General features: G+C 36.1%; 1 protein-coding gene across 1 annotated transcript; it reads left to right on the top strand.

Moving 5' to 3' along the window:
* Positions 1 to 1,862: 1,862 nt before the first annotated feature.
* LOC140153608 (uncharacterized) lies at positions 1,863 to 24,630 on the top strand. The gene is made up of 12 exons (XM_072176395.1): positions 1,863 to 1,977; positions 6,868 to 7,062; positions 9,173 to 9,337; positions 10,028 to 10,215; positions 14,311 to 14,341; positions 15,403 to 15,489; positions 16,573 to 16,747; positions 18,505 to 18,535; positions 19,163 to 19,271; positions 20,965 to 21,082; positions 22,318 to 22,421; positions 24,025 to 24,630. The coding sequence occupies exons 2-12, from the start codon at positions 6,900 to 6,902 to the stop codon at positions 24,219 to 24,221; spliced, it is 1,368 nt and encodes a 455-aa protein (XP_072032496.1). The 5' UTR covers positions 1,863 to 1,977; positions 6,868 to 6,899; the 3' UTR covers positions 24,222 to 24,630.
* The last annotated feature ends 2,451 nt before the right edge of the window (positions 24,631 to 27,081 follow it).

Genomic DNA, 27,081 nt, shown 5'->3' with positions numbered 1-27,081 from the left:
AGTATTGGTCAAAATGTGCATAATGCCCCCTTTAAACTTCATGTAATTGTAGAACTCTAACCTGACATGATTGGCATAATTTACGAAATTCATAGGTATTATGTAATGGTGCAAATTGGCATTTTTCAAGTTTGAGAATATCCTTTTAAAGCACCAATTAAAGAAGTTAATGTTCATCAGAATGTTTATTATCAATAAATTGAGAAAAGGCTAAGAGTTTAGTAATTTGTCTTGGTGATTTGTCTGTTGCTGTGTTAATTACAATTTAATTACAAATCCTAATTGAGGCACTTGATTGAAACCAGACCCTCAAATCCTTCACTATTTTGTACTGCATGCTGCATAAATATGTCTAAAAATTGTCCAAATTCTTGTAGAAAAGCTGATTACATAGGGTCCCATTTTTGAGTGAAATTGTTCTAATCATGCAAGAAATCCCTTTGAAAGTGGTAAAAGCCTAGTTTTAATATACCAACATTCCTAAAAAAAAATTCCACTCTTTGAAGCCCCCCCAAAAAAAGTCCTGGCTACAGGCCTGATAGAAATGCCATTATTTCCTGTTCATTGTCCACCAGTCTTTAAAACGTGGGCCTTGGTTTTTTTTGAGCAATGTAAGTTTTCAGATTACAGGGAAATAATTTAAAATTATTTTTTTGATTTTTTTGTTTGTTTTACATTTCTGATAGTGATTGATGATATAATTTTTTCATCATAAAAAGAGCAAAAAAATGGGCGGGGGCAGATATAGTGCTCCGATCAAGCATTCGGCTTGCTCGCTTTGCTCGACAGTTTCTGGTGTTTTTTTGAACAGCTACATAAACATCCCTGGCAAGTTATTTTTTTCAAATTATGGTCATTATGAAATGAGCAAACATGTTGTTAATACTGTTTTGAATGAAGACACTCCCGATTTCATTAGGCGGAGGTGCCCTATTTAGCGTTAGCTTTGTATATTTAATTATTTTCCACCCGACATAATGGACATATACCGGTACCCAAGTGAAAAATCAATAAAATAATTGGGACTAATGTTAAATAGCACATCTTCGCCTAATGATACTGCTTAAAGTGCTAATTAAAGCAAATATAACCTTCAGGTCACCTTCAAATTGTTGTCAATACTCTTTATTTTTCCATAGGCCTGAAGTAATTTAATGTAAGGAAATCACAAAATGACGAAATCTTAACTCAGAGATTTTTAATAAAACTCAAGTCGTTTAATACGATCCTAACTAGACGTAGGCCTATAATAGGTTCATTCTAGGCGCTAAAAATAATGAGATAGCAAATTTCTTTGTTTAACCATTGTTAGGGCCTACTATGACCTCTTGCTCGGCTCAAAATTAAAGGACATACCGGTATCCCGGTAGGCCTATTATAGTTAGGCCCGGGAGTTAGGCCTATCCTGAGACGAATATTCGTCTCAGGCCTATCTGACAGACAGTGAAAATTAACATTTTGTGGAAAAAAGTTAAAATCTATTTTTTTTACAGGAATGTTACAATATTGCAATTAGGTGTCAGTGGTCTACCACTCTGAGGGTCTACTGCATTTTCTAGCAGCGCTTGTCTCTCTCTCTCTCTCTCCCCTGTTCCCCCTACTTCATGGCACGCCCACGCTCATGACGCTTATTTTCATTTTTGGAATGTATGGCAAGCCATAGGAGGCAGTGTTTTTGTTCTGTAAATTGAATTCATAACTAAGGATCTTTGAAATTTACGCTGTTTTTTTAATACGAAATGAAACAATTGTGAAGGTAGATCATGTACCAAATCCCTTGTATACTTGAAAGAATAGTGTGTTGATTTTGTCAACTTATAAATTAGTCGGAAAGTTGGCAAGAGTTAATAGAAACACTGCTAATTGATTGGCAAAATAAAAATGGCGACGTACATGGATATTCTGTTGCCCTGGTAGCGCGACGCTTTTTGGGTTACTATCGGATATATTTTACCTTTTGGCTCAATTTATACAAATGTAAGTTTGAAAAGGCTGATAGACCGAACTGATCTTCTTTGCTAAATTGAATATCGTTGGGTATATGACATGTATGACCGTATGTGCAGCTGCAAAATATTTCATCAAAATTCAAATTCATTTCCAAGCATGCAAGGCAATGGCAACCAATACCCAGAGAGACCAGGCAATTGACAAAAAATGACAATGCTATGAAAAATGATGCATGCATGGCAAATTGGCAATCATGCAATGCATGAATGATGAACGCTATAGCTAAAATAATAATTTCTCGATCATGAGAATATGAATGTACTGCGTGCACTGCGTAATGTTGCAAGTTTAGTGGAATGACACGATAGCGCAATCGATTGTGACAAGCGGCTACGGGATGACAGGTAAACTTGTCAATCAAACACTCACGCTATTGTTCCCTCTCCGTGCCTGTGACCGTTATCCACTCAATGACATCGATCGGAAGTCGGGGTCACGATGCATTGATGATAGGCATCGATCGCAAACCAGTAATAATATATGTCATGTCGCAAGCAGCACGTGTCGGCTGCCGGGCCGACTATGCCAAAATAGTTGAAGAGGAAAAAAAAAGAAAGAAAAGAAACAAGATAAAATAAAATACCATAAATAAACAAATAAATAAATTGATAATAATAATAAATACATTTAAATTAATTAATAATTAAAAAGAAAATAAACATTAGAAAAAATAGAATTATGTATTATAGGTCATATATATGCCCGCCCTAATCCTTGTAAAAATGTTAAAATCAAAATTGAAATAAAACAAATAAAGAATAAAATTACATTAAATAAAATCAAATCAAATCAAAATTGAAATAAAACAAAGAATAAACAAAGAATAAAATTACATAAAATAAAATAAAATAAAATAAAATAAAATAAAATAAAATAAATCAAATCAAAATTGAAATAAAACAAAGAATAAAATTACATAAAATAATAAAATGAAATAAAATAAAATTGAATTAAATTGAACTGAATTGAATTAAATGAAATGCAAAAATTTAATAGAAGATTAACTAAGTGAAAAAAAAATATAATTCGATATGAAATCCCTGCATTTATTTAGAGATTAAGATTTTGAAATTATTAAATAAAAAATAAAATAAATCAATTGGACCTGAATATAGGCCTATAATAGGTTAGAAAAGTATTTTAAAAATATTACAGGTCTATAATAAATGAATTGTGTATTATAAAGAAAAACAGTAAAGTAAAATAGGCAAATTAAGTAATGGAAAAGGAAATATAAAGGAACAAATCGAGAAAGAAAGTAAATATTTCGAATGAATAAAGAAATATGAAGAAAAAAATGCAAATGCGTACAAAGAAATGAATAAATAGAAAAAGATAAGAATAAGAACGAAAAGAACTACATAATTTTGAAGAAAAGGAAAAAAAATCTCCTGATGAGAAGAATAAAGAAAATGGAAGGGAGAAAGAAGAAAATAAAGTGTGGATATGCCGTTATTTTAAATTGCTCAAATCCATTAGCTTCGCCTTGGCCCTGGACCCCTACCATCTGCCGTGGCCTTTATCTCACCATAACATGGTGCCCTAAGGTGGGCCCTGGACAGGCCCGTAGCCAGGATTTATTTGGGGGGCATATTTTGAAAAGTGGACCTTTTTTTCAAAATTTGGACTAGGGGGCGGATTTTGAAGTACCCATTATGGGCAAAACGAGAATGGTTCTGTTTAATCAAAAAGATTAAAGGTCCCATTTAGAGCTCCTGACAAATGCTCCGATTTTAAGTTTTAAATTTTTAACCACAATGGATTCAAGTTGTTCGTCTTGCAAGAATAGTTTGAACGATCTAGTTACATAAGTAGGCCTCGCAAATAAGTCAAGGTTAATACAGTTCAATAGGTATTTGCTAAAAGGTTGTTCAAACTATACAGAAGTATTTCTCTGGTATCAATGATTCAGAAAATATATAGATTAGCTTAGATTGGCCTATCTGCGACGTATATTTCTCGCGTCATACGCAAAAAGGTTAAAAGGTCATATCCTATCACCCATTTACTTATGAAGCGAGACATGCTAGATGGTGCAAACTGTTTTTTATTTGAATTGGTATAAACAAAATACAATTAGAGACCATTTTTTTAAATGAAAACTGGAGAGTTTTTAAGGCTTTTACCCCTGTGCTGCCCATAAAATGCGACCTCTGGCACTTTTTCTTATAACTGCAGAACCGTACTTCTCAGATAGGTCAAACCATAGACCCTGGAAATTCTAGCTCCGGGGTCTGTGGTCAAACCATACTTTGTCTGAATCGTTATGATCATAGCAATACTTTGGCATGGTTTATAACATGATCTGATCAAGTTTGAATTTGACCCCTGTATGACCTTAACTTTTACTGAGCAAGGTGCATTTTTGCCACCCAAATGTTTCCTATTCCTTGAAGTCAAATGCAAAGGATTTTCCTTGCTTCTTTACTATCAAGCAAAAACGGAAAAAGAAATATTACGTGTTATTTTGTACTGTTTAAACACGCATAATTCTGATAAACCCTCGATTTAGGTATAGAATAGTGTAAAATCAAACATTTTTCACACGCTTCGCGCGAAATTAACAAAATGTACATCATTTTTTGCTTCAAATAGTATAAAATGGAATGAATATTCGCGCACCGCACGCACATATCTCATAACATTAATCCGAACTAATACTCACTGGTCAATCCCCCTCCCGACAAAAAGTTCAGGCACGCTTTCCATTTCGACTCTTTATTTTTGGGCCCCAGGATATTTTGCTGACAGGGCCCTTTTCCTTAAATCCGCCTCTGACTCAAGGGCTTTAATTTGATATATATAAATGATGCAGTTAGATGGTAAATTTGAATTCACCTAGCATACCTACATCATGGACTCGGCATTGTAACTTCCGGTTTTTGAGAGCAGTTTTGCGGGGTATATACTTCAATAATTAATTTATAAAATAACCATGTTTTTTTTGGTTTGTTTTACTTTTCATTCTCTTGTATTGTAAAACATTTTAAATTATATTTGCACAAAAAACAATTTGTCTGAATTTTCCCAATAGGTCAGAGGGCAAAAACTGTCATTCAATAACAATGCATTACAAACTTCCATTGCCGATTTGGCTTATTAACACCAAATGTTGTTGTTGTTGGTCATGATGGATGACTTTGACGGGTCTTTGACTGTTTGTATAAATGCGTCATCGTCCAAATTAAAGTAATTTTAAAATGGTGCGTCGGCATATACGGTCCAATTCGAGCATCTAAGTTTTAGCATTGTGGGGTTGAGTGGCCTGCTTTAATAAGTTTAAGGGCCCCTTAAAAATTTGGTTTCTGGATGTGCGTGGAGGCCATTTCCTGTTGTCTTTTTAACAAAATTTTAGGATATTTTAGGCTTTAACACGAAAATAAGGTTGCGCTTGAGTGAGAATCTTGAAAATACACTCAATTTATTGTAATTTTCTCCTGATTTGCAATGAGAAAGATGTAGATTAAGAAAGCTGCATAAAATAATAATCAAGTTTGGTTTGGGTAGGGGTGTGCAGCTAGAAAAGTGTGCAGCTAGATCACCTTAAAAATGTGTCTAAGGCTGCCTCCTTTGCCATTTACAGGATAGGTAAGATTCGCAAATATCTTGACCAAAACGCAACAGAACGGTTAGTTCATGCTTTCGTGTCTTCGCGATTGGATTGCTGTAATAGTCTTTTATTTGGTCTTCCTCAGTGTGACATTGCCAAGCTGCAGCGAATTCAAAATTCTGCGGCTAGATTGGTGTCAAGGGTCAAATATCGCGATCACATTACGCCAGTGCTTTTCGATCTCCACTGGCTCCCTGTTGTGTACCGTATTGAGTTCAAGATATTGCTTATCACTTTTAAAGCGTTAAATGATCTTGCTCCATCTTATATTACCCTTCTTTTAATCACATACAATCCCGGGCGATCTCTGCGCTCTGCGTCACAAAACCTACTCCGTCTACCAGCAAGGGGTAAAACTCAATTTTATGGTAGCGGGCTTTCTGTAATGCTGCACCCCTTCTGTGGAATAAACTGCCGGCTCACATTAAATCTTCTTCATCTCTTGCACACTTCAAAAGTCAGCTCAAAACACATTTGTTTAAAATTGCTTTTAATAATTCATAGGAGCCTTTTTTTTTTGGTCTACATTTTGATCCTTCATTCGCATCGACTTTTTAATTGTCTTTGCCTCCGCAGTTTGGTTCCCTGCGTTTTGATACTGTTTTTTCATGTGTAATTAATTATGCTGTATTTTTAAATGATTACTTAAGCTTTACCTTGCACATAATTTTTTTGTTTTGTTTCAGTGTACTTGAGCTCGTTAAATGTGCAATGTTAGCTTATCTTTTGCAGTGTTTTGGTATACATGTAGGTTTTAATTATTGTTCTTAATCATGTTAATTGGTTTTAAATATGTGCATACTTTTTAACCAGTGTAATTTATATATTTGCTTTCCATGTTTAAATTTGTATAATGTGTTATTATCATGTTTATTGTAAAGCGCTTTGAGATATTATATTGTACTGCGCTATATAAGAAATAAATTATTATTATTATTATATTATTATTATTATTAGAAAAGCATGAAAAGGGGGTCATTGATATACCGTAAGGCCGAAAATGCTACTGGTCAATGTTTGCGACACGTCCCCGTATGGTCATTTGTACTGAGTACAGTGGCATCCCCATAAAATGAGAGCACAGCGCCAGCAGGTTGTCTGTTATATCAATATGGCCCGCTCCCAGATTGACCCCTTTAAATGGCCCCACATGACCTGTCACATCGGTTGCGCTAACCCTGACACATATTGACATTTAGATGCAAAATGTATTAATGATTAGTTTGCATTGGGCAATGTTTATCTAGAGTTCAACTTGATCTGAAGACTTAAATGCAAGATGAACAGCAGTAGTCAATACAAAGAAGATGCAGATGAGGCTAAACCAAGTCATGATCCAGGAGGAGGTGGGGATATGACATTCCATCAGATGAAGGAAGAAAATGCTCCAGAGAGTCGCAAGGATGACAAAGAGTTACCACACCAGAAGCGCATCCTGGATGGTGAGTATGGTGGAGAATGGAGATACAAAAGTAGACAATCAGAATCACCAGGAAAAGATGATGGTGATGGGGAGAAGGGTGGTTCTCTACAAGATGATGGAAGTGATGATGCAATAATTACGCCTGACAGCAAGGCAAAACAAGAAGGTAACAACTATACTATAGGGGTCCACAACTTATAAGTTCCCCCTAATACTTTTTAAAGGGGCACTTCGTGATCCACAGCCTCATCCCCCCACTTTTCTCAAAAAAAGTTGAGATTTTTATATCACTGGAATACTCTGGTTACATAATGTTTATGTACAAAATATTTCTTGCAGATTAATTCGTTTAGCAAAGTAACTGAAATTACAACGTATTGTCTATGGAGCAGTGTAATACACATAATCATGCATAACTCATAAAATCGGAATCAACTGAAATTTTGGGAATATGCTTTTTCGTGGATATGTACTGAAAAATGTCATAAAAAGAGGATGCTAGGATCACGAAATACTCCTTTAAAATAAGAAGGTAACAACTATACTATAGGGGTCCACAACTTATAAGTTCCCCTAATACTTTTTAAAGGGCACCGTGATCCACAGCCTCATCCCCCACTTTTCTCAAAAAAGTTGAGATTTTTATATCACTGGAATACTCTGGTTACATAATGTTTATGTACAAAATATTTCTTGCAGATTAATTAGTTTAGCAAAGATATCATGAAATTTGAATTTCGTTCTGGTGCACCAGAACGAAATTACAACGTGTTGTCTATGGAGCAGTGTAATACACATAATCATGCATAACTCGCAAAATCGGAATCAACTGAAATTTTGGGAATATGCTTTTTTCGTGGATATGTACTGAAAAATGTCATAAAAAGAGGATGCTAGGATCACGAAATACTCCTTTAAAATAAGAAGGTAACAACTATACTATAGGGGTCCACAACTTATAAGTTCCCCCCTAATACTTTTTAAAATAAGTCAAAAAGTATTTTACGACATGTAAAAATGTGAAAAGTTATGTAGGCTATAGCCCTGTTTGTTTTACCCCTGTGGACCAATTTATAGCGTCACACATCATTACATTCAGTCACAATGGTTAATTATGTAAGAAAAGAGGCCGTTTTAAAAGTTGCACCTGAGTCCATAGCAGTCAGGTTTTCTTTTAAAACAAACACATGAATAGGCCTGGCCTATTGTTTGAGAGTCAACTCCTGTGGACTAGGATGCAACTTTTAACACTGTTTAAAATGGTCTCTTTTTGTACATAATGAACCATTGTGCCTGAACACAATGACGTGTGATGCTATAATTTGGTCCATGTTTAAAACAAATAAGGCTACACATATTGTTTTAAACATTTTCATTTTGTCAAATATTTTTCGATTTATTTTTAAAAGTATTTAGCGTGGGAACTTATAAGTTGTGGACCCTATAGTTTCCACAGAAGTATGGCAGTCTTTGCTCTGATGTATGTGAGCACCTTGTTAATGAATGATATACATTTTTGTACAGCGGTGGGAGCTTTGCGTTCCATTCAAGAGCGCAGCTCTGCGCCGCCACGCTTTGATGCGTAATCAGCCAATCAGATTATTGGTTTATTGTTATGATGATTAGACGATTGAATCAGCCAATCAGAACCCCACTTCCGTGTTTACGCTATGCACTCTCTCAAAATGTAAACAACTGCTGTTCTTCTCTGCTAGAGACTGTAAATGTAGTCATTTGGCGATGAAAATAAACCCTGTTTTACGGGCAGACAGACTTTTCAAGTAGGGTTAAAGGGTCGGCCAATTTGATTATATACTTATATTATTAAGGCTAAAATGAAAAAATATCACAGAAATTCATTGACAATATCATTGATTTTTCAAAATGTTTTCAAAATGTGAAAAATATTTTGAAAATTGTTTGAATTTTCTTCAAAACTTTCCAGTCAAAATCAATCAATTTTGGCCAAAAAACGGCTGATCTTACACAATTTTAGCACTGCCGATTACCTTTCAATGTTATTGGCTTTTTATATTGAACTCAAAAATGAAAGTCAATAATGATCATGATTTCATATAGAAGACATGACTTAATGCAAAAATATTATAATTGCCTTTTTGTATCTTTAGGTTTGCAGACAAATGAAGATGTTGATAGAAAGCTGGAAGATGACGATTGTGCTAAAGTAAATGAGGAAAGACAAGATGCAGATGGAAAGGAGAAATCTACATCTCATGGAACTGGTAGAGAAAAGATGGAGTTATCTGATGAAGTCAAAGGGCAGAAAAAAGAGGGTATGTTATTGCAAAATAGAGAGAATAAGCAGAAATTAGGTCTTGAAAAGTTCTTCAGCTGACAAATCTGTATTGCAGGATATGCAGACGGAAAAGAGTGTAAGGTGGTACTACACCCCCTGATAAATTTTGTGACTAATTTTGTGTTTTTTCTCAAAAAGAACTACACACTGGTAACAAAAGTTATGTATATTGTAAGGATATCAAGTATTAAGGGTCAGAATAAAGAAATGTCCAAAGTCATCCAAATTTGAGATGTTATTTTCACTCACCCATTTTGTATTTTTCCTATTCTCCTACTTTGATTAGCACTAAAGTGTCAAGGGTTTTCAACATTCTAAGTGATACTGAATACATTTTGCAGTACAGATACAGTGCCTAACAAAAGGTACAATATGTAGGCTTGCTTTTGTGTAAGGGTGTGGTTTGTGATACATGCTGATGAAAATGTGTGCATATTAGAAAATGATCAAAAGTTCTAAAATAAACGACGTTTTTTTATTTGAAGCAGGAACCCATTTCAGAAAATTTATTAGAGTAATAAATGCATGATTCCATGCATTAGTTTCAAGGTTCCAGTTGTCTTACAATTTTCATTGTACATCATGAATTCAAAGTAACTTTACAGAAAATTATATTCACCATCCAGTATCTTATACCCCGGGTCTTATACTTTATCATCTTTTGCAGATGGAGACAAATTTGACTTAAGAGACCCCAGGAAATTGGACAGACAACAAAGGAGTAATGTATACAACAAAGCCTGTGTATTACAACAAGAGGGCAAGAATGATGAAGCACTTAAGCATTATGTGGCAGCTATTACTGGATTAACAGAAAACAACTCATTTCATGAACTACCTCAGTGCCTTCACCATGTGAGTATAGTGCATGGGTATAGAGAGTATAGTGCATGAATATATAGAGAGTATAGTGCATGGATATAGAGAGTATAGTGCATGGGTATAGAGAGTATAGTGCATGGGTATAAAGAGTATAGTTCATGGGTATAGAGAGTATAGTGCATGAATATAGAGCATGGGTATAGAGAGTTTAGTGCATGGGTATAGAGAGTATAGTGCATGGGTATAGAGAGTATAGTGCATGAGTAAATAGGGAGTATAGTGCATGGATATAGAGAGTATAGTGCATGGGTATACATAAAGAGTATAGTGCATGGGTATAGAGAGTATAGTGCATGGGTATAGAGAATATAGTGCATGGGTATAGAGAGTATAGTGCATGGGTATAGAGAGTATAGTGCATGGGTATAGAGAGTATAGTGCATGGGTATAGAGAGTATAGTGCATAGGTATGGTTGTGCGTCATGAATTGGGGTATAGGAAAAGGTGGCGGTGTTACATTTTTACATTTTTTTCAGGACATTCTATACCCGATCTCAAGAATGGAGAGGGGTACTGAACTAGTTTTGGTCTCATTTTGTTTCTAATTTATCTAGCTAACATTTTGAAAGTAACAACTTCACACTACATTTCCTTCTTGAGATATTGCAATTCAAATGAAGTAGTGTCAGGGGTGGCGGCGAATACGGTTGAGGCGAATACGGTTGAGGCATGTGTTAAAGTATAGGGAATATTGAGTTTTAGTGCCTCTCAAATTTATTTTTTACTCTAACTTCGTAACCCATCAAGGTATTAGGATGGATTATGTACCATTGTATTGGTATTTATGTCTAGTAGGTAATGTGATCAATTTTACTCTAAGCTAGTTTAATTTGTTGTAAATGTGCTGCATTCTGTGTCATGGGTTCTAGGCTTTTCCTATACTTTACTGTACTAAGCATGCATTTATGCTCCGAAATGTTCTGAATGTCATATTTCTTGAATAAGTTACCCTACTTCTGTAAAAGTTATCATTTCTTACAAGGAAATTTGATGAGGAATTCAAATATGCCATTGGCATTGTGTAGGGCATGAAGGAAAAAAGTTTTGATTGAAAATATAATAAAAATCAAAAAAATTTTGTACAACTTTTGAACACCCTGTATCTCAGTTAGACAACATAACTCATCATTACAAGTTTGCTTTTTTTGAAAGTGTACAATGTTATTAGCATATCTAAAAAGGTTTTAACAGACCAGGTGTTTATGTTAGTAAATAAGAGAGGAACAAAATTGTATACTTTTTGAACCAAAATTTAACTTTGCCACCCTATATGACATTTGTGGCATGGGTATAGAGAGTATAGTGCATGGGTATAGAGGTGTGCATGGGTATAGAGAGTATAGTGCATGGGTATAGAGAGTATAGTGCATGGGTATAGAGTATAGTGCATGGGTATAAAGAGTATAGTGCATGGGTTTAGAGAGTATAGCGCATGGATATAGAGAGTGTAGTGCATGAGTATAGAGAGTATAGTGCATGGGTATAGGGAGTATAGTGCATGGGTATAGAGAGTATAGTGCATGGGTATAGAGAGTATAGTGCATGGGCATAGAGAGTATAGTGCATAGGTATAGAGAGTATAGTACATATGTATAGAGAATATAGTGTATGGGTATAGAGAGTATAGTGCATGGGTATAGAGGTGTGCATGGGTATAGAGAGTATAGTGCATGGGTATAGAGAGAATAGTGCATGGGTATAGAGTATAGTGCATGGGTATAAAGAGTATAGTGCATGGGTTTAGAGAGTATACTGCATGGATATAGAGAGTGTAGTGCATGGGTATAGAGAGTATAGTGCATGGGTATAGGGAGTATAGTGCATGGGTATAGAGAGTATAGTACATATGTATAGAGAATATAGTGTATGGGTATAGAGAGTATAGTGCATGGGTATAGAGAGTATAGTGCATGGATATAGAGAATATAGTGTGTGGGTATAGAGAGTATAGTGCATGGGTATAGAGAGTATAGTGCATGAGTAAATAGGGAGTATAGTGCATGGATATAGAGAGTATAGTGCATGGGTATACATAAAGAGTATAGTGCATGGGTATAGAGAGTATAGTGCATGGGTATAGAGAATATAGTGCATGGGTATAGAGAGTATAGTGCATGGGTATAGAGAGTATAGTGCATGGGTATAGAGAGTATAGTGCATGGGTATAGAGAGTATAGTGCATAGGTATAGAGAGTATAGTGCATGGGTATAGAGAGTATAGTGCATGGGTATAGAGGTGTGCATGGGTATAGAGAGTATAGTGCATGGGTATAGAGAGTATAGTGCATGGGTATAGAGTATAGTGCATGGGTATAGAGAGTATAGTGCATGGGTTTAGAGAGTATAGTGCATGGATATAGAGAGTGTAGTGCATGGGTATAGAGAGTATAGTGCATGGGTATAGGGAGTATAGTGCATGGGTATAGAGAGTATAGTGCATGGGTATAGAGAGTATAGTGCATGGGCATAGAGAGTATAGTGCATGGGTATAGAGAGTATAGTACATATGTATAGAGAATATAGTGTATGGGTATAGAGAGTATAGTGCATGGGCAGGGACAGGCGATTTGCGCGGAAAAAAATAGCAAATTGCACGGAATTGCGCGGAACTCTTTTTTCAGTGCAAATCATGTATCCCTGCCCATAGGAAAAAAAATAGCAAATTGTGCAGAAAAAAAGTTCCGCGCAAATCGCCTGTCCCTGTGCATGGGTATAGAGGTGTTCATGGGTATAGAGAGTATAGTGCATGGGTATAGAGAGTATAGTGCATGGGTATAGAGTATAGTGCATCGGTATAAAGAGTATAGTGCATGGGTTTAGAGAGTATAGTGCATGGATATAGAGAGTGTAGTGCATGGGTATAGAGAGTATAGTGCATGGGTATAGGGAGTATAGTGCATGGGTATAGAGAGTATAGTGCATGGGTATAGAGAGTATAGTGCATGGGCATAGAGAGTATAGTGCATGGGTATAGAGAGTATAGTACATATGTATAGAGAATATAGTGTATGGGTATAGAGAGTATAGTGCATGGGTATAGAGAGTATAGTGCATGGATATAGAGAATATAGTGTGTGGGTAAAGAGAGTATAGTGCATGGGTATAGAGAGTATAGTGCATGGGTATAGGGAGTATAGTGCATGGGTATAGAGAGTATAGTGCATGGGTATAGAGAGTATAGTGCATGGGCATAGAGAGTATAGTGCATGGGTATAGAGAGTATAGTACATATGTATAGAGAATATAGTGTATGGGTATAGAGAGTATAGTACATATGTATAGAGAGTATAGAGCATGGGTATAGAGAGTATAGTGCATGGGTATAGAGAGTATATTGCATGGGTATAGAGAGTATAGTGCATGGGTAGAGTATAGTGCATGGGTATAGAGAGTATGGTGCATTGGTGTAGAGAGTATAGTGCATGGGTATAGAGCTTGAAAGCTTATGTTATTAAATTGTTATAGTTAAAATTGACTATGTATCAATTTTTATATGTTTTCCTTAATCATCATTTTTTTTCCAGGTCAGACAATAAGAATTGAGGATATACATGTAAGGCCAAAACAAAAGTTTGTCTCAGCTTCCTTGGCAAAAAAACCCTGGGTGCTATGCCCCCAGTCAAAAAAGGCTATGCGGACAAAAGATTTTGACCCAATTTTTGCTGATTTTTAGAAAATTTACTGATAATAAAAAAAAATAAAAAATATGAAAAAAAATTCACTTAAGTGCAAATTTTAAATCTAATCATGTGAGAAGCCAAGACAAACCTCTTTTTTGCCGTAAGAAAGGGTAAAAGTGTTCCATGCACTTCTGACTTATTGAAATCAACCAGCTTTTCAACAAGTGAAAATGTTATCAACACATGTCTCAGAAAGATTTGTGCACTGTCGGCTGGGTCACTTTCCAAAATCTATGCCTATATCATAAAGAAAAGAAACAAGAGCACCAATGGTGCTGTAGACCACTGCATGATTTGCATTAATTATAAACATGAGTGTAAACTCTTTGACTTCTAAGTTGCCTGTAAAGCAAGCTAACTCATTTGTTGTTGTTTTATTTGATTTCAGGTGTCAAACATCTACTTTGAGAAGAATGAATGTATCCTTTTTGAAGACAATGTATATGTAATTATAACCCCAGAGGACAAAAGTGACAAATATGTCACAAGGTTGCTTGTTACATGTTGGGGTCCGGGACTCACCAAAATATAGTTCAGACCCCCTATTTTTTAATTTTCTGCAAGTTCGAGGTTCCCTATGGACTCTGAGTGTTTTGTTCCAGCGCTATCCTTGATTTCTGCCTTCAGTGTTGTAACTAATGGACAGATATACACTTGGCAATTTCAATTGGAAGGTCCATTAATTAGTGGGTGAGTTATGTTCCTACTTTTTTTATTATAAAATGTTAGAGTGAACAATAGCCCATGAGAAGTAACACAAGTCAAGAACTTATGTAGGCACCTATGCACTATAAAAGACAACCACATGGGCCAATCAGTGATTCACAACAGCTTAGGAGCAACAAGAGTGAAGGGGTACAGTAAAGCCAAGAATTTTCTGCTTTACAAATGCTAAATTCCGCTTTGTAATTTTAGCACATTTTTGCAGCCCGGCCAATGTGACGATCATTGCGATGTTGCAAAGTTGGGATAGGTGATTGGGCATCATGGCTGGAATGGGAGGTAGGACAGGCGTTGTACGGCAAATCTATGACGGATTTTACTTTATTTTGATGAATTTTGAACACCCATTTCATTTAGTATTTTATTTATTTCTTTTCAATTGTATTTTTTTTCTTTTTCTAGGTAATTTTTGCTTATTTTTATATTGTTTTCTCAGAAATGCGTTTTCCGCTTTACCTCCGAATTCCGCGAAATTCCGGTACAGTAACTAAAAGCATCATAAACAACACATTCACATTCACATACACTACTCTCGACACTACTCGTTCATATTACAATATTCACCACAGGATTGCATGGTGTGAACTCCAAAAGTTGAGCTTGTCTCAGCTTTTTTTGCATGGCCAATCGGCAGGTAGTTCTCATGGGGTTAAATCATGCAGTATGCATCTTTTTATATGTTGTCACAGGGCATGTACCACCAAGTGTTATAGGTTGTAAACCAGGATTGCCATAATTTTCTTAACCCTTCTCTCAGATGAAAAAGCAGTACATTTCATCCAAGCAGAAAAGATGTACTATGAAACAGCTCTACTAGATATTGTTAATTTGCAAAAGCAAATAAGTAAGTATGACACTTTCATATACTTTTGTGCCTGAATGTATTTTGTTGGTGTTTATTTTATATATTTATTTTCATTCTATTTATTCATATTTAATTAAGAATAGTTAATTTGAAATGTTTACTCCTCCCTTAACATTAATAATGGATGCAATAAACCTTGTCATCAGACTTGAATTCTGTGTTATTTTACTATTTTTTGTAAGTCTGTCTCAGACAACTGAGCGTATTGCTATGAGAGCTCCAATTAGCGCTTAGCACTATGCGTTGGACATAAAAAAACAAATCCCATATGTTAAATTTTTTTGGATATTTTCATTATCGTATCGCAATCAAAATTTGTCCTTTTTTTTTGGAGTTTGATTGTTGTTTTTTTGTACACATTTTGCCATGATTGTAAAAGAGACAAACAAAACTATTCATTGTGTATGTATATTACTACAGTCTGTCCACATAGAAGTACAAAATAAATACACTTCGGGAACTGGAGGTATGAGAATAATTATTTCAGGGTAATGTGTGTGTATATTGCTTACGCGTCAGGTTTTTTTTTTAACACGGATGGTGCGTGTGACGCAAAGCATCGACCCGCGATGCCACAGATTTGGTTTATACTTCTATGTGGACAGACTATGTGATTCTGTTTCTTAATATCAAAAAGTACATAAAGATTGTGCCTAATTGAATGTAAAAAAAATGTATATCGCATATCACATAGCTCATTCTCGAAAAAGAAAAAGCATAGACTTAGCTTTTTTTACCAAATGTGTCTGAGACAGAGTTTCGTTTTTTGGCCTTAGATTCATGACCAGGAATTTAACCCTAAATCACATCACAGATTATAGAAGGAAGTGATCACATTACTAAAACAAGCTCCTTGGAGGCATATATGGAAAGAGCAAGGTCCTTGTTGGGTGATACATGATTGCATGTTGCATTTCACAACAGCTTTCCATATTTTGTTGTTGATCCCTTTGATGATGTTCTGAACAAGCCAGGTTTCACCAAATAGGCAGAGGGGAAATCTATGTGTATTTGCATGGCTTGTTACATGATAATCCATTGATTATGGAATTGTCTTCACAGGTGAAAAACAAAAGCAAAAGCAAGGAGATGGGGATACATCCCCGGGCCCTGAAACCAGCACTAAAGATGCACACCAAACTAGCGAGGAGGTCATAGAAGCAAAAGATGCGAATCCAGAAATCACTAAAGCAAAGGAATTAGAAAATCTGGCAAGACTCTGTCTTAAGGAAGGGAAGTAAGTACCAAAGGGCATACATGTACAACATAACAACTTATGTTGCACATTGGTGTTTGTAATATTATTTGTCATATTATTTGAATGAAACTATGTACTTCATTGCTTACTTACTTTGCTTATTTCGGGTGGTTTTCCCGAACCACAACAGCTCTCCATATCTTCCTGTCCTGCATCGCCGTTTCCAAGTCAGATGCTTCCAGTCCGTGTCTTGCTTGTACATCTACATATGTAAGGGGTGGTCTACCAGGGTTTCTTGTTCCATGTTTGGGTGCCCAGTTTATCAGGTTGGCAACAGGTTCACACTTACTCCTGAAGTAGTGGCCAGCGAAGCATGTTCTCCTTTCTCTGATCTTCTCTGAGAGCCTTGGGAGGTCTCCATACAACTCTTTGTTGCTTATGTGCTGCTTCCAATGGATTTTGTACACGGCCCTAAGCATACGGGTGTAACAGCCATCCAGCTCTTAATTTAGATAGTTTGGGAGTTATGGTCCAGGCTTCACATCCGTACGTTAACACAGACTCCACTGCTGCACTGAAGATCCGCTTTGTTGAAATTCTTTGGTAGAGCAGACTTCCAGATCTTACGTAAGGCTGTTGCATGCTCTCCAAGCGGCTGCCTTGCGTGTTTTGACATCATGCTCTATGCTAGCCATCCATGCTTCGAGATATTTGAAGTTTTTCACCTCACCTAGCTTTGTACCATTATTTGTGCTGATGTTAACTTGCTGATCTTGGTTAAAGGACATGGACTTTGTCTTGGTGGCATCCACAAGTTGTTTTGGTATCCCATAGGCTCTGAGGATTTGTAGCATCTTGCCTCAGTGAATAGTGTCGAAGGCTTTTTGGAAGTCAATGAATGTTATAATGGCTGGTAGATTTTTGGCCTTCACTCCTCCCAGTATGTGGCTGACAGTAGTTCTTCCCACTCTGAAGCCATTCTGGTTGTTTCTCAGAAGTCCATCAACTTTGGGTCTTATCCTGTTGAGTATCAACCTATTGAAGGTTTTTGCCATTATTGAGGATAGGCTGATGCCACGGTAGTTACCTCCTTGACTTAGGTCTCCTGGCTTTGGTATTGGGATTATGTTAAGAATAGACCACTGATCAGGCATTCTTTCTTTTAGCAATGCATCGTTACAAAATCCTAGCACCAGGTCATCCAGGTCACATCTCTTTAAGACTTCTGGTGGGATGCTGTCTTCTCCACTACTCTTTCCTTCTGCTATTGCTGTCTTTGCCTTTGTGTATTCTTCATGGCTAAAAGGACCAACCTCAATCGTGAGATCATCTGTGATGGGCTCTATCGTATCATCTTCTCCCTCTATATCTGGGGAACTTCCTAGTAAGTCTTTGAAATGATGATACCAGTTGGTTAACCCTTTCCATCTGAGTGTCTCCTTTCTGCTGGCCCCTCATTGATGATTTTCTTCCTGCAATGTCATTCATCAGTCTCTCTGACTGTGTTTACAGTTGTCATGAGCCATTTCAACTTCTCTCAGCTTGATGTTGAGATCATCCTCTATTGCCTGATTATAGGCTCCTGCTAGTTCAGACTTTGCCTGATTATAACTGAGCCTGTTGTCTTTGGTCATGCATTCTTGATATGTCTCATAGCCTTCTTGATTTTCTGTCTTGCTGTACTTCATACCAAAAATAAAGATGGTATAGTTACCTATTGGTGAATAATTTAAATGAAATCTTACAAAAATATATAGATTAAATGCTAATACTGTTTTAAAAACACTTGATTTCAGACCTCAGCTTGCATTGGAGTACTGTGGAAAGGTAAATATCCCATTTTATTTGCTCACTCTAGATTGGTCCACAAAATACACTGGGTCACTGATTGATAATCTTATATATATATATTATGAGTTACAATGTTCCAATAATCAACTTCAAACTTGGTGTGTGGATTGGATATGGTGGCCTTATGTGCTGTCTAGTTTTATGTCATGTTATTTGCATATTTATGAATATTAATGAGATTATTTGCATATTGCATATTATTTGTATTTAGTACAAACCTCTGTTATTTACACACCTTTGTATGGGGGCCACCTTAATTACAAACCACGTAATTCGATTTCCCAAGAGATGGGCATAAGAGATTATGTCACATCTCTTTCCCAAGAGGATCTGACATAATCAAGAGGAATGAGTGTAATGTTGACAATTTTCAATGTTAATTATTTTTAAATATGCTTTAGTATGGTTCAAACCCCATTACAAAGTTATGAGCGATTCTCAAACTTCCAAAAACCAAATACCCCCACTTGAGGCAAAATCACGTAAATTTCCACTTTTTGCAGCAATTTTGCGCAAAATTTGTCGAGTTTGTCCCCCCTCCCGGAAAAAAATTTCCTGCTGCCGCCACTGATAATAACTAGTGGCCTTTCATTTTCTTTTCAGGCAACAAAAATCTACAGGTCACAATTGGGAGATGACCATCCAGTAACTGTAGGCTCATTGGATCTGTTTGCACTTGTCTATGCAGATGTAGGCAAGAAACTCTATCAAGGTAAATGTGCAGATACTCAGATGTAGGCCTCGAAATAAGATGGGCCCGTAGGCCAAATGTCCTTGGAAATATGCAAAGCCCCTTGGATTTCTTGGAGGGGCCCTCAAGCTTTTATACACAACATGGTATTTTTTTTGTATTGATGCCAAATTGAAAATGTACTTAAAGCCATAATATACAATCTTTTCAACCTGATTTTTTTGCCATATTTATAGTAATGTTTTACAGTTGATCCCTACTCTCTTAATTGGATTCAGTCAAATTCATTGTGTTTTAGGACAACAGAGCAAGTATGAATTAAAGTCATAATCATGACTTCAAAATGCCCCATAGAGTGCCTCATTTAAGCGGCTAAGATAGTAAGAGTTTTATTTTATTTTACCTCATTAGTGTGGTTTCAAATGACCAGAAAACTTTCCTGGCAGTTGTTACTAATAATATTTTATAATTTGGATTGGTGGTACAACTTTTAAATCCAGGGAGAGATGATTTTGTCCCCAAGTCAAGAAAAATTAATAGAAAGAAATCTTGAATTTTAGGTATTATTTTAAAAGTAAATGTTTCAAATTGTAGTTATATGACATCTTGAACTATATTATGGTACTTGAAAATGATTCTTTACATGAGGCTAATTGGAAATTTAACTAAAATGAGTCATTAAATTGTAAAAATGTGTGCATCCATATCAAAATGATGATACTTGTATGGCTTTACATGTGTCTCATTTCAATAGCTAAATACTCATTCTAGGAATTCTAGTCACATGGTTAAGGAATGTTCTCTGTATTCCTAAACCATGTGACTTGGGATGATTTGAAGTGACCTCACTTTGGAGATGAGTCTGGTATTTATTCCTAGTCATATGTGAAATGAGACACATGTAGGAGCTTTACAAGTGCATCATTTTGATATGGATGTACACAAATGTGTTTTTATTTGTATTTTTTTTCAATCCTGTACTTCCTACACTAATCAAGCATGCTAATTTCATACACTCTTAGAACCAAATAGCCAATTAGAAAAATGTTACAAAAATATTAACCGTGTCTACTCTAATTGCACTCTGTGTAGTATGGGCAGCGTTTGCATCAATTATGATTTATTTCACTCATAGTTTCAACATTTTAGTGAATATTTTGTCAGGGACTGCCTTTTGAGGAGTGAGAACAATCACTCTATACTGCTCTCCTTAAATCTGATACAGGAGAGTGATTTTTAGCTCTCCATAGTTGACCATTCTCTATTTACATTCTATTGTAAATGCTCTAAACAGCTCTCCTTAAAGGCTCCGGAAGAGCTACTTAGTGCTCTCCTGCAAATTCCAAAAGACAGTCAACCCTGTTTTGTTATATAAATAGCAAAAATTGCAGGATATTTTCTCATGTTTGGAATAGGTTCGGGGGAGTGCAATAGATGCATCAAGATCTGTGTGTGGGGGGTGTATGTGGGCGTCCATTATTGTGTCCAATTTCTCTCAACAAGTAATATGCTTTTATTAGGCTATAAATATATCATAAGACATTTAAGAATGCAGTCCCAAGGCTACAAAACACATGGAGTAAAATAAAATCCATCAGTTAGGAAATATTTTTATCAAACTTCATTATGATCAATTACTTAAACTTGGATTTTGATATGTTAGTATACTGAAATTCACCCCTCCTCATCATTTCTACCGTCTCTCCCAAATTAGATGCAATGATGAAATTTGGTGTGGATGAAGTGAAGGAAGGCAATAATGAGATAAAAGCAACATCCCAGCAAGAGTCCTCAACTGCACAAGATGGCTCTGTCACAGGTATTAGACAAAGGTGAGTGATTAAGACGTCATTGTCTACATACATATTGACATTTAAGTTATCATGTAGAATCTGTTCAAATAGTTCAAAGACCACTACAGGCAAAATATCTAATTCTCGATCATCAGAAGACAAACCTTCTGCGTACTAATCAGCAGCATACTTTTCGTGGAATAACAAGACCACCTACATTCATACCGAACCTCAACCTTGCCTTGCGATGACTGTATTCGAAGACCGTGATTGGCCAATTCTCAAAAGTTGTGCTTGCTCCAGAAGCGTGTGGTCTTTGCATAGTACGCTCAGCGCAAATAACTGTGCGTACCCAAGTTGACTATCCATGATCTCCTATATAACTGCATCGCATACTATGTTCTTGCTTACTTTTATGCAAATGTAGTTTACAAAGTATCATACCATTCCAGTTTTCAAAATTTGATCCATGTTTACCATTTTCGTCTTTCATAAACAAATTATGAAAGTAACAACAACATTCAAGTATTATATTAATAGTTCTCATATAATTTTTTGTGCATCTCACCAACAATTTGCTCAACATAAGAAGTTGACGTAATGACTTCACAAGTTCATATCAGAAAGGATTGAACTTTGTTGACAAAACATACCAGTTAATCAAAAGATGAATCAAAGAGGCCATCCACATCTATGCTAACCAACCTTCTCTGAACAAGGATGGGGGTGCATGGCTACAAATGAACAGATCTATATCAATCCAGTTCCGATGTCAGATGTCAAAAGTTGTCAAGTCAATCAACAAACTGGATCATTCTGCTGACGAAAGTTGAGACTCTTTCATGTGGTGTGAACAGAAGTTCAATCCTTCATAGACTTCATAATTTCTTTCATAAAACCACTATTTGATTTTTGAAAATGATAGTAATAGTATAATGGGCTATTCTATTTGAAATCCACACTACCCCTGTGGAAGATTTCAGAAACAACCTGGGGGAGACATCCCCCTCAGACACCCCTGCATATGTATAAACAGGGAGAGTATGAATTCCAAATAGAATTAGCACATTAGGCAGCTCCATTTGAATTTCATACACCCTCTGAGAAAGATTCAACTTGAATCTTCCTCAAAGGGAGGATAAGTTTCAAATGGAGCTGCTGATGTGTTAATTCCATTTGAAATTCATACTCCCCCTGTGGAACCTATATTTCCACAATGTTCCACAGGGGTAGTGTGGATTTTAAATGGAATAGCCTACTACTCTCTTTAACAGAAACAAGCCAGGAAAGGAGGCACTTGTGAAACCAGACCAGAGAAGGTCAGAGCGTCAAGTACGCCTTGAGGAGTATGAGCCCAGCCCACCTGCATCTGAGCAAGGTACAGTAATAATTCAATGGAATAACACTTTCCCTGTGAACCCATCACACACTGCTATACATAAAGCTACAATTATACCAATTAATCCATTTTAATTATTTGTCCAAGTTTAAAATCACTGTCAGTGTATACTTGAAAATGAATGATAATATTAATAATAATATTTATTTATTAACTCAGTCCAACCTCCAGTTGACACATAAATCATGACCTTAATCTCCTCACAGGGGGTGTAGGTTTCAAATGGAGTCACCTATTCAGATAACCCTATTTGAAATTCATACTACCTGTGTAGAAGGTTGTGTATGCATTTCAACAGGACTAGCCCAATTGGGATTGACATGATGATATGAACTCAACACTTTTTAATGGCCAGTGAAGAAGTCATCATCTTTATAATGATCAGAGTTCCCTTGTTACCGTCATGGAAGTGTCACAAATTGCCAAATACGGGAATAGATTTGATATACAAGTTGATGTTGTGTTACTGCATTCATTCCATTCAACATGTTAAATTACCAGTGCGTTTAAGGGTAGACTAGGTATTGTTGGTCGAAATAGACAAAAAATTGATTTTCATAATCTAAATCAATATATTATTGCAAAATAACACTTTGGTGTTTTGCAGAAGTTCATTCTACAAATCATATACTTTGAAAACTTGCTTGATTTATTGTTGTTAACGAGTTATACATTTTACAAAAGTGATGTTGTTTCAGCCCTCTTTATAACATCTCAAGAACCACAGGACCTACACTAGTATATTTGTGATATTTGAATTCTTCTAAATAAAATAAATATATAAATAAATGTTGGTATTTATACAGTGCCTTTCACATGTGAACATGTACCAAAGCGCTTTACATTTATTCCGCCGTCGTTAGAATATGTCAGGTGCCATACAATGCCCAAGGCATGCTCATATCTCCCCATGTCACACCTGGGTGGAGAGGAGTAATCAAGATAAAGTGCCTTACTCAAGGGCACAACACGATGGCGTCGCCGGGGCTCGAACCCACAACCTTCCGATTATGAGTCGTAGCCCGTTCCGCTCGGCCACCGTGCTCCTAGTACACGCTCGCTACGAATTGATCAATGCAATTTTTGCCAAAGCTACCATTCGAAAGATGCTGTGAACTATCAAATCGGAACAGTCCTAATTGTTAATTCAGACCCAGGGGTGGATCCAGACATTTTCAATAGGGGGCGCGCCATATGCTTTTGTGGGCGCCGAGCACTGCCTCTCTGCAAAAATTAGGGGGATGCCCCCCTAAATCTGCCTCTGAGTACAAATCTACGGACCTCATCAATCATCCAACTCAATCATGGTCATGATATAGAGGTTATCCGTGTTCTATAAGCTGCATATCCTATCAGCGACTGCTATACCTTGTTTAGGACTTTCAAAAGAAGTACCTGCATGTGCAACCATGACTTTTTCAAAATAGCACGCCAAAGTCATGCAGGTAACTCGTGCATTGAATTGGTTTGAATGAGGAATACTACGGGAACCAGCGTCTTTTGTTAGAAGTCACGCATGAGTAAAGTGGATAACCTCTATTAGAGTTAATAACTTATTTAAATCTTTATCATTTGTTTTCAGATGATTGGGTGACCACTGTCCTACTGATGATCTTATTCTTCCTTATCACTGTCCTCGTTGCTCTCATATTTTCTTTCTTCTATTGTCGCAATAATGAACGCTCGGAGATGTGTGCGGAGTTTAAAGGAGATCTTACATACTGGTTTATGAAGATACAACACACCGTTAAGTACTACACAAGTTCTGGTAGGAGATGAAACAGGTTGATTTGATTGAATCTTATCAGTGGCGTAGCCAGGGGGTTGAGCCCCAGGGGATGAGGGGGGCAAGGCACCTTTCAAGGGGGGGAAATTTGACAAAAATGGGCTAAAAAGTACAAAAAAGGCATACAAATTTTAAACATCTGGGTGGCTGGCATCCCATAGGTGGGGCAAAACTTCTCACAGGGGGAAGCTTCCCCTTGGCTACACCACTGCATCTCATGTTATCTACAGTCACATTTTTATCTCTTGTTTAATGACATGCAAGTGCCCGTTTTGAGGTACGAATATGGTATTTGGAAGGAATTACAAACTTTGTTAAGGGAACTGGAATGAGTGTTTCAACAGCATTTTTTGTGGGACATGAGAGCACATCAGACCTATCGAATTGCATTCTGAATACGAAGAATGTCTTTCTGCTATCAAATAATTTTCATTTTATGAAATTCACGATATAATACAAATTTTATGACAAATCATTAAAATTTGATATTTTTCACATTTTGGAGATATAACAGTCCTCGAAGTAAATTTTATAAATTTAATGATATAGTCTTAAAGTGTTATGTAGCTGGGAGGAAAAGCCGACGATCAATTGAAAATGTTGACCTTTATATTAAAGATATGGATTTTTTGCCAAAAAGACCTAATTTTTTTTTTTTTTTTTTTTGGGAAAAAAATCCATATCTTCAATACGAAAGGTCAAAATTTTCAATTGATCGTCGGCTTTTCATCCCACCTTTATACACTTTAGGTAGAAATCATCAGATTTATAAAGTTTACTTGAGTACTGTTAAATATCAAAATATCAATTTTAATGATTTGCCATAAAATGTGTATTACATTGCGAATTTCAAAATATCAAAATTATTTGATATCATAAGGCCATTCTTCGTATTCAGAATGCAATTCGATATGTCTGATGTGCTCTAATGTGCCACAATAAATACTGTCCAAACGTTCATACCCCAGCCCTTAAGTTTGCCTGAAATCTTTATAGGTTAACTTTGTTAAGCCACTTCAAAAGATTTTAAATTTACTCCAGGAATTTGTTTTTGTGTGCTTGTATGTATGCTATGCTACCATGTACATAGTTGTGGGTGTTCTGTGTATTTTCAGTCAAGGTTGTGATTGTAGATAGATTTTTACTATTAATTGTAAACAATGAAAACATCCTGTTGTATACAACTAGTGTGTCTAGAAGTGAACCATATTGTCCATGTAGCCAGGATTTATTTGGTGCAGCCAATTGATCATCGGTGCATAAAATGAGAGGATACCTCTCCAGTGCATACCCAGACCACGCAAGTATTTAAAAATTGCCTAGTTAAAGCCATATTATAACATTTGCTGAGGAGAACGCCCTCAAATTTTTTTTTAATTCTGTTTTTTACACGATTGTAATGTACTTTAGTCAATAAAGATACTCTGCAGAAATCAAGACTTTAGGTGCTGTAGTTTAGTCAAAATCCGAGATTTTAAATAAAACGATGGAACTGGCGTTTTATTATTACGATGGAAATATTAGTCAAACACGTATGCACAGTACGTACACGGCGTATGGGATACACACACACCCGAGGATCGTGCCGTATTACAACCGCTGGGAGTAACATGCATGGGCGCTAGTAGTGAATTCCAATTTTCTATGATTTACCTCACTAGTTCGGCTCAAAATTAAAAGGGGACATATCTGACAGTAAAAGCTAACATTTTATGGAAAATAAATACTTATCTATTTTTACAGAAATGTTATAATATGGCTTTAATAGTAATAATAAAGACTGCCTAGGTAGTACAATGTATGATAATAGTACATTTGACTACAAGCTATTAGTGTACCTAAAAGTGAACCACTTTGACATGTAACTTTAATGCCATAATAAGTGATTTGCTCCAGAGCAACATCCTAATTTTTTTCTTGAATTTCTACTTTTTGCATGATTGTAATTCCCAATGATGTACTAAAATAAAATACCTTGTGAAAGACTAAGCCTGAAGTGCTTTAATTTATACAGTAGTTTTTCAATTAAATCCAGAGATCTCCGGTTTTATTGTGAGTTCAATGATCGAATGATGACTAATACGTGTCGTGTGTGCGAGCTCATGTCATGTCTCATGCGTGTGAGCTCTTATTTATATGTCCCAGCTGTGTGAAGCTCTGCTGAAAAATATGTGTAATACAATCGACGAGCTTATACACGCATTGTAGGCGCTGGAATGAAATAGCAATTTTCTTCATTTTACCTCATTTGTTTGGGTCAATATTAAAAGGGGACAATGTAATCAATGAAAACTAACATTAATTAGATTGGAATCTATTCTTTATGCAAATCATTTATTATTGCTTTAATACAGACTTCTGCAGAAAAAGAAGAATCTGGCATGTAGGTAATGCTATCAAGCAATTAATGAGTCACTCAATGAGCAAAATAATTGATTTGAGTTTGTTTGTTTGTTTTTCATTTTAATGTTTGGACCTTGTCAGAGACCCGGTCCACACGAGTGTGTGTTTTTTTTCCTGTCAAGTACGATCATATCATAATTGCATTATGGTATGAAATCCATACACCCCCTGTGGAAGTCATGACCTTAATCTTCCACACATTCGGGTAACCCCATTTGAAATTCACATTGTGAAAGGCCTTGTCCATAGAGTGTTTGGGTTTGATGATTGGTACACAACACACAGCATTTTATAGCATTATAGAAGAATGTTCATCTGCAGTGGCAGTACTAGGGGGGAAGGGGAGAATCCCCCATAATATTTTCTTTCCCCCAGTTCCCCCCACCCCCACTTTTAAGGCAAAAACTCCCAAATTACAAAATGTCCACTTTTTGCAGTAATTTTGTGCAA

Source organism: Amphiura filiformis, chromosome 5 (assembly GCF_039555335.1).
Source record: "Amphiura filiformis chromosome 5, Afil_fr2py, whole genome shotgun sequence".
Lineage (NCBI taxonomy): Eukaryota > Metazoa > Echinodermata > Ophiuroidea > Amphilepidida > Amphiuridae > Amphiura > Amphiura filiformis.
The sequence above is the reverse complement of the archived record's forward strand: the minus strand, read 5'-3'. Positions and strand labels throughout refer to the sequence as shown.

What these genes read in the sequence shown, in the direction of transcription:
- LOC140153608 (XM_072176395.1), top strand. Translation starts at nt 6,900, where the DNA reads ATGAACAGCAGTAGTCAATACAAAGAAGATGCAGATGAGGCTAAACCA. An exon ending in CATTGGAGTACTGTGGAAAG is followed by an intron (nt 18,536 to 19,162) that starts GTAAATATCCCA and finishes TTTTCTTTTCAG; the next exon opens with GCAACAAAAATCTACAGGTC. An exon ending in CCCACCTGCATCTGAGCAAG is followed by an intron (nt 22,422 to 24,024) that starts GTACAGTAATAA and finishes ATTTGTTTTCAG; the next exon opens with ATGATTGGGTGACCACTGTC.